Raw genomic sequence first — 8,252 nt, 5'->3', positions numbered from 1 at the left:
TCTTAATGTGGGTAACTTAGAAGGAGGAGGTTGGGTAAAAAGAGCAGGTTCCAGAAGACTGAGTCGAGTGGGATACTGTTTCTGGAACTCAGAAACAAGCAAAATTAAACAACACGTTGTTTAGGCACGCATATATACGTACACACGCAAGTGCTGGGCTGCACGGGGGAAGGAACCTGTTATACATGACGTTCCGGTATGTCTTAGAATACATGTAAATGTCATGTCATCAGTCACCAGCCCCAAGGCAGTAGCTCGGTGGCCACGGGTGTCATCAGCGGCCTTCCTCTCTCTCTTGCCGGGGCGAGCTCGAGGCTTCCGGCTGTGCTTCCGCAGTGGAAAACAGGTAAAGCTGGGGTACGGATTTGTATCAGGTGATTTCCAGATAGACTGAAAGTTTGCCTTTGTCCCCAGTTCCCATAGGCGTGAGTGATGCCATGCACTTGATCTTGCTCCTGTGGGGGCCCCTGAGCCTCCCTCAGCCTGTGTCATGCTAAGCGGGGCCCCCGATTGTGGCTAACAGGTGCCCAAAGCTGCTTCCCGCAGGTGTGTGGCCCGGTTTCCCAAGCCTTCCCAGAGTCATGATCATGAGCCCTTATTTCCCTGGACCTTCTGGGGCTTTCAAGGACAGGTGTCCAAGTGGAAGCCTTGGAAGAGGGAGGGGAATGAGCCGGAGGACGGAGACCCAGCAACTCCAGTGGCTTCTCTTTGAAAGCTTCACCCCCACGACAGTGGCCCTTTTGTGCAATCTGTGGGCCTTCATCCCTGACCCGTATCAGACCCCTCCACCTAAAGGGAGGAGGGATGGGGTGGCCTCGAGTCCCCCTGCTTTGTATTTTACCGACATTTATTCATTCAACGTCCTTTTTGGAGCACCTGCTGCATACCAGATCCTGATCTGGCCTTGGGGTTATGAAAATACTGTGTTTCTCTGCTCACAAGGAGGTCGCTGTCTCACACAATAGGGGTAAGGAAAGTGTTTTTGAGCACACGTTTCCAGTGTATATAATACACCTGTTATGTTGCATCTTGAACATTGGTAAAGCTTAATTGCTTTCTTGCCAGCTGTATTTTTCAAAATAAAAAAGTGAAGTTCTAATATTTTTTTCCCCAAACCCTAAGGGACCTTGGGCTGTCCACTTTGAACAACACAAGCAATTACAGTCGTGTGCCACATAACGACGTTTCAATCAATGACGCGCCACATATAGACGGTGGTCCCATAAAATTAGCACCGTAGAGCCTAGGGGTGCAGTGGGATATACCACCTGGGTTTGTGTACACTATGATGGTCGCCTAACGACGAAGTCGTCCAACGACGCGTTCCTCAGCATGCATCTGCCCCGTCGTTAAGTGGCACGTGGCTATAAGAAGTCAGGTGCTGGCCATGTGGCTGGAATGGCTGCAGGGCTCTGCCACTGTGGGGGAAATGGCCTGAACGGGCTTCCTGAGGGAGCCAGGGAGGGGTCCCCAAGGTTGCGACAGGACCAGCAGCTGACTGGGTGTCACCCTGCTGCTGATGGCTTCCTTGTAATTACAGTTTCCCTTTCCAGGAAGAAAACACACAGATGCGCCTCCCTGCCCGTCCAGACACATGGCCTCTGCTTAACTTCCTCCTCATTAATTAATATGAAGACAGCAAATGTGGTGACTAAATTTGGCATCAGAGGCTTTTAAAGGTGAATCTCTCCTCAGTGAGCTGTTACTGCATTTCTCCTCCCTGTTTAGGGAGAAGAGTGGCACTTGGACTTAGGGTGATGGGTTTCTTTTAATCGCAAAGAAACCCTCAGATGACTGCCTCCCCGATGGCACAGCCCCCTTCCCCAGGGTGGTGTCCCTACTTCAAGTGCCAGCTTGGCGTCCAAAGAATCAGGTCTTTGCAACAGAGATTCCCAGAGCAAGAGCAGCCTTGATCTCCCAGGGGAGGCTGAACAAACAATTCCCCCTCAGCCGTGTGCTGGTGACTTTAAAAGCCGGCTCTCCGTGATGGGGGAAGGCCTGATTGGCAGCGGAGGCCCATTTCCCTGGTGTAAATCCTCCCACCCTGGCTGATTGCAAGCCACCAACGTGAAGTCACCGAACACAAATTTGGGGAACTGGCACACACTAGACAGATACAATTAATTCAAGCCATGCTGTGGCAGTCGTCCCACATATAAAGTAGAGGAAGATGGGCACGGATGTTAGCTCAGAGCCAGTCTTCCTCAGCAAAAAGAGAGTAAATATAATCGTACGATGCAATCAAATAATGAGGAAGTGATGTTTTGAGTATTTACTGTTTTTAATAAAAACCGTACATATTTATAATTTTTTAATAAGGGCTTGCAAAGCAAACCAAAAAAAGATCCTGGAAATGAAACATTGGGCTCTGGTGAACCTGGAGGAGCCAGCTCCAGACGCCACTGCTCCCAAGTGTTCAGTCAACTTCAGTATTGTCTGGGTGCCATGAAAGTCTGCCCTCAGACCCTCAGGACAGTGGCGCTCTGCAGAACTTCCCAGGAACGAGACCCCTCACTCAGAAGCCAGCTCTGCTTCTGGGCACCAGCCAGCCCCCAACTGGACTTAACTGTCCCAGGCTGTCCCTGTGCCTGTTCCACGGCTGAAGTGTCCCACACACCCGGGTCTCCAGGTGAATCACTTCAAACACCAGTGATTCAGCTGGAGACCCCCCCCACCACACACACACCTCCCCTCCAGAGAGCATCCTGGCTCACCCCACGGCCTCCGAAGATTTCCCCGAGGCAGAAGCCAGACCCGGGCTGCTCCTCCGCCAGGTTCAGGCCCAGCCGGGTGCCATGGAGTCACATGAGACCCCCTGGTTCTTAGGACACAGACCCCAAGTCCTCTGACCCAAAAGTGACACCGATTGATGAAGACACTCAATATCACGCAAACACAGCGTGGGCTCTTATTTGAATCTTGATTCAAACCAACCAACTGTTAAAAAGAAATTCTGAGACGATCAGGGAAATGTGGACATTGATTCAATGCCATTTTTAATGCGATAATATGGCATCATCGTTTTATTTTTTAAAAACCAAATAAGTTGTTATCTTTTAGAGCAGGGGTTGGCAAACTACGGCCCCATTTCCTGTTTTTGTTAATAAAGTTTTATTGGGACGCAGCCACGCCCGTTCCTGGCCACGTTGTGGCTGCTCGTAGGGCAGAGTCGAGTGGGAGAGGAGGACCGTATGGCCCAAAAAGCTTCAGGGTTTTTCCTTTTAGAGCTAACATTGGTTTACAACAAATTTGAGGCGTATGTCATTATATTTCGACTTCACTATAGTCTGTACTATGTTCACCACCAAAAGTCTAGTTGCCATAAGACTCAAATATTTACAGAAAAAGTTTGCCGACCCCTGTTTTAGAAAAACATCCTGAAGTATTTACCTACAAAGTAATAACATGTCTGGGATTTGGTCTAAATTAATCCAGTGGGGGAGGGAAAAAAAGTGAATGAAACAAGATGAGCAACTAGGCGATGAATGCACTCGGGTTCGTCATCCTGCCTCTCTGTTGTGACATGTGTTTGAAATCTTCCACAAAAAGCTTTCGAGAAGGGAGGGCCTGCCCTCCACTGCCTCCCAACCGCTCTGACCCCACACCAGGACCCTGGCACCTCTGGCTTAACAAGGACAAAGCCATCACCGTTCACCCCGGTTCTGCGCCCACCCGACGATGACTTCTGTGCCGGGCTAACCGGAAAGGCCATGGGTGCTGAGAGAGCCCCCCAGAGCCAGCCATGCAGTGAGTGCCCCCCAGGGCCCGGGGGTTCTGGAAACGGGAAGGAGGGGCGGGATGGCTCTGTGGGAAGGGGACCCCTGACCAGGGTCAGGCCAGAGATCAGGGGCCCTCAGGTAAGTGTGTCCTCTGTTCTCTGCGCCCCTCCCCCTCCCAAGTTTGGACCCCTGGCTTCTGCCTGGGCCCCTGGCGTCCCCTGGGCGGGCCTTGCCCCCTCTGAGACTCCATGAAAATTTTAATACCAACCGCTCAGGGTCTTTGGATCAACTCAGAGAAAATACCGTATGTAAGGTGCTAGCCCCGAACATCTATCTCTGTGACCGCTGTCACTATCAGCTGCCCTGACGGGCCACAGAGGTCCACGGGGGCTGCGGCCAGCTCTCTGGCTGCTTCCGACGTGACCTAAACCCCATCAGAACCATCCTTGTGGTTCTAGAAGCAAACCAAATAGGGTAGGGTTTTCTCCCTGAAGACAGTTCTTAACTGGAAGGATTGACGTTGTTTTCTAGAAACTCCGTCATAAAACCAGACTATCCCAAAATGAACTGAAGCAAACAATACGTGATTTGATGGGAAGCCCCAGGCCTTTCCCCCCACTGCCCCGCCCCCGCTTCTCGCTGTGTGACCTGTCTCCCACCCACAAGCCTAGGAAACCTAACCTAACCCAGCCCCTCTTTCCTCACTAACCGTCCTAGTCCATACCCCAAATTCAGCCCTAACGCCCGTCTCTGGTGTTATCAGGAAGGACTCTGGAAGGTCCAGTTATTTCCACTAAAGCAGCCCCCAAATTACTCATTATCTGCTGACCCCACAGCCTCTGCCATGTGGCCTTCCGGCATTTCTTTTCCCGCGGGCCGCACCCAGGTCTCCGTCCTGGACACACCTGGCTGTTCTTGGGCGTCCCGCCCAGCATCAGCCAAACCCTCGCCCAGCGGCTCTCCGCCAGGCCAATCTTGCCTCCCCTTCCCCCGGGGAACGGTTGGCAATGTCTGGAGACGTTTGTGGTTGTCACGCCCCGAGGGGCAAGTGCTCCTGGCACCTAGTGGGGAGAGGCCAGTGATGCTGCTCAACAACGCGCAGGACACCCCCACCGAGACGGCCCCGAGGTGTCAGTAACACCGAGGCCGAGACCCCAACCCGGCCCGTCCGCAAGCTCGAGCTGGATGCTGGTCACAAAGTGGTTCAGAACGCAGACCACGGGAGCAAACGCAGCTTCTGCCGCGTCTTAGCCGGTGACTTAGCTGGGCCTCAGTTTTCTCCACTGTAAAATGGGGATGGCAAAACCCCCCTTGTCAGAGTTGTTAGCGGGGTGGACGAAGGAGGCGGCGGGAAGCGTCTGGCACGTGGTACTAACCAGTACTCCCTGTCATTTCCTCAGCAGCAAGGGGACTGACCGGGCCCTGCCCGTTAGGATCCCTACTCTCCTGGGCGATGCGGGCTCCCGATTCTGGGTCGCCTCGGAGAGTCCTGCTCATCTCCCTCGCGCCCCTCCCCCGCTGACCCCCTGGGTCTCTTGGGGGAGGCCTGCCCTGCACCTCTCTTCCTTGGAGTCCAGGAGACCAGCGTGGGAGACGAGGGGGTCGACTCAGGGCCCCCCGCAGGGCCCGCCCAGCCGTTCTGGGGAGCAGTCCTCCTCGCCCACGCACAACCCAGGAGCCCCTTGGCTCTGCCGCCTGCACCCCTTTCTGCTCCCCTGCTACTTCTGTTCCGTCCTCTGGGGGGACATTGCCATGAAGCCAGCAAGCAGAGGGGCCTCTCGGCAGGGGGCAGCGGGGGCTGGGGGGATCCAGGGCCAGCTGGTCCCCAGCTCTGCCGTTTCCCACTGTGGGACCCGGGCCCGTGCCTTCCCTCTGCGGGCCAGGTTCCCCCTCCCTCACAAGGCGTCTGGGATGAGACAGAAATCCTGCTCCATGTGCGGCTGCCGTCACTGCGAGTAAGGACATAATAGGGTGGCGCTCCTTATCTTCTGGGTCGTTGTGGGGGAGGCAGGCAGGGTCTGCCGTGGAAGGGCCTTCCCGGCTCCGAGGCCACGGGCAAGTCCTGGGGTCCTCCTCTGTGGGCCCCCTCGCCATCTCTGAGCCTCAGTTTCCTCCTCTGTCCACCGTGAGAGCGGAGCATGAGCTTGGGGCCACCTCGGAGCGCTGTCGCCAGGACAGTCCCCCTCGGTGCTGTTCCGGCTGACCCGCGCTCTTTGCTTTCTCTCGCGTTCGGTCTCTGAGTCTTGTCTAGCTAGCTGAGTTTGTTTCCTTCTTGGCCACGGCTCCCCCTCAGCCGTCACATCATATGTTTCTGAGTCACTCATATGCCCCTCCATCAAACCACAACCCTCTCTGATTTACTGTTCGGACTTTCCCATCCTGGTGCTACAGCCTCTGCTGCCCTCTGGCTTTCCTCCTCACCAACGGCCTGGCGCCCCCTCTCACACCCCAAGAAAAGTCCCCCAAATTGCCCTTCCACCCCCAACCACTCCAAGGGACTCAGTGCTGTGCCCGCTTCACGGAGGGGGACACTGAGGCTCAGGGTGGCCGTGTGGCAGGGAGCGGAGCCCGCGAGGGCCCGTCAGGGTGTGGTGACAGCTGACACAGAGACTCAGGCTGTCAGGGCACACACAGCCCCGAGACCAGAGACCCCCTCTACCCCTGCCCCAGGAATGAAGGAGGCAAAGAGAACCCAGGAGGGCAGACACAGGGACTCTGCGATCAGGGGCTCGGGCAGGTCAGGGGACGGCCCCGCCCTTGGCATGGTTACCTGAGCATTTATTTCCGGCCTCCCAACCACCCCCAGAACTATTTGGGGCAAGAGGAAGAAAATAGACTCATTTGCTTCCTCCTGACGCCCCTTTCCCCCGGGCGCCCCCTCCAGACTCAACTAGACTCTGAGCCCCTGACCCTGCAACCGAGGAAAGTGGTTTCATTTCTCCCCAGCCCCATTTCCCAAAAAAGAGGGGAGGGCGGGGCTTGGCTAGTGAAAGGACAAAGAAGGGGGACCCGGCAGACGAGTGGAGGGGACAGAAGAGAGAGGCGGTGTGCTGTCCACGGAGAGGCAGGTAGAGAGGAGCTGGCGGAGAGACCCGGGCCCACAGAAATAGAGACGGAGGTGGGGTGCAGGAGAGAGGAACAGAGACAGACAGCCAGACGGGCAGGAGATGAGAGAAAGAGGGACCAGAGAAGAGAAGGAGAGACAAGAAAGCAGAGAGCTGGATAAAAACTGCAAGCGAGGCAGGGACGGGGAGGAGGGCAGGGATGGGGAGGAGGGCAGGGACGGGGAGAGGAGGGCAGGGACGGGGAGAGGAGGGCAGGGATGGGGAGAGGAGGGCAGGGACGGGGAGAGGAGGGCAGGGACGGGGAGAGGAGGGCAGGGACGGGGAGAGGAGGGCAGGGACGGGGAGGAGGGCAGGGACGGGGAGAGGAGGGCAGGGACGGGGAGAGGAGGGCAGGGACGGGGAGAGGAGGGCAGGGACGGGGAGAGGAGGGCAGGGACGGGGTGGGGGGGGCAGGAGGGCAGACAAGGAACACAGAAGCAAGAACTGCTTGAACTGGGATCAGCGGACCCATCCAGAGAGACAGGTGGCCGCCGGGGCTGAGACAGGAGCTGGGCAGCCCACAGGCTCAGGCTGGGGTGGGACACAGGCCCCCTCACAGTGGCCCTCGCTTCCCCTCCCACCCAGACTTCATCTCCCACCACGAGTCATGGCCTCATTGGGTAAGTGAGCAGGGGAGGGGGCACAGGGACATGGTGGGCGGAACCCGCTTTTCTCCCCCCCACACACATCCACACCGGCCTGCCCTCTGACCCCGTCCTCTCCCACAGCCTGGCGCCTCCTCGTGCTCGTGCCTCTCCTCCTCAGCCTGGCAGCCTCCCTCAACTGGAATGCTGCCCACAGCCAGTCCCCTGTGGAGAAGTGCATGCACGATCCTGACTACGAGCAGCTGCTCAAGGTTGTGACCTTGGGCCTCAATCGGACCTTGAAGCCCCAGAGGGTGATTGTGGTTGGTGCCGGCGTGGCCGGGCTGGTGGCGGCCAAGGTGCTCGGCGATGCTGGACACAAGGTGAGAAGCGCTGCTTGTGGTCCACCCTGTGTTTTTCCTGCTGCAGGCTGGGAGTCCGGGGTCCCTGCCCAGGGCGTGGGGTGCTGGGCGGCGGCAAGGGGGGCTGTGTGTCCCCCGTGGTCTGGCGCGTGAGGCCTGAAACCGCCCACTCCAATGGACGTGAAGCCCAGAGGGAGCACGCTCCCTCTCATCCCAGAGGGAAATCTCTCATCGAAACCTCCTCCAACCTCCTGGGGGAATTTGTGTCGGTGGAGATGGAAACTCCACCCAAGGGGAAGTGCCCCCTGAGGTCTAACCACTACGGCTCTCACCGAAATCCAAGAATGAGAAGAGGCGGGGTAGGAGAAATCTCCCCACTCCTGAGCTGGGAAGTCCCTCCACGATCTGGCCCGCAGCCCTCCTGCTGCCATCTGGCGTTTTATTGTACCTGCTGGCTCCCACGTTCTGTTTTCCTGCCACCCC

General features: G+C 57.0%; 1 protein-coding gene across 3 annotated transcripts in view; it reads left to right on the top strand.

Annotated features, from left to right (window-relative positions):
- IL4I1 (interleukin 4 induced 1) overlaps nt 1–8,252 on the top strand; it is a 37,014-nt gene that overhangs the window by 23,905 nt on the left and 4,857 nt on the right. Inside the window, exons 2-4 of one of the 3 annotated variants that reach the window (XM_023650194.2) lie at nt 1,554–1,679; nt 3,609–3,747; nt 7,552–7,790. In XM_023650194.2, the coding sequence (XP_023505962.1) occupies nt 3,711–3,747; nt 7,552–7,790 (276 nt within the window). In that variant the 5' untranslated portion in view covers nt 1,554–1,679; nt 3,609–3,710. Of the gene's footprint in view, nt 1–1,553; nt 1,680–3,549; nt 3,748–6,721; nt 6,788–7,408; nt 7,444–7,551; nt 7,791–8,252 lie in introns of those variants that run through there. The other 2 variants (XM_023650195.2, XM_023650196.2) reach the window with 2 other exon arrangements.

The sequence above is a fragment of the Equus caballus genome, chromosome 10, assembly GCF_041296265.1.
Source record: "Equus caballus isolate H_3958 breed thoroughbred chromosome 10, TB-T2T, whole genome shotgun sequence".
In the NCBI taxonomy this organism is placed as follows: Eukaryota; Metazoa; Chordata; class Mammalia; order Perissodactyla; family Equidae; genus Equus; species Equus caballus.
Note: the sequence above shows the minus strand (reverse complement) of the source record. Positions and strands in the feature narration are given on the sequence as shown.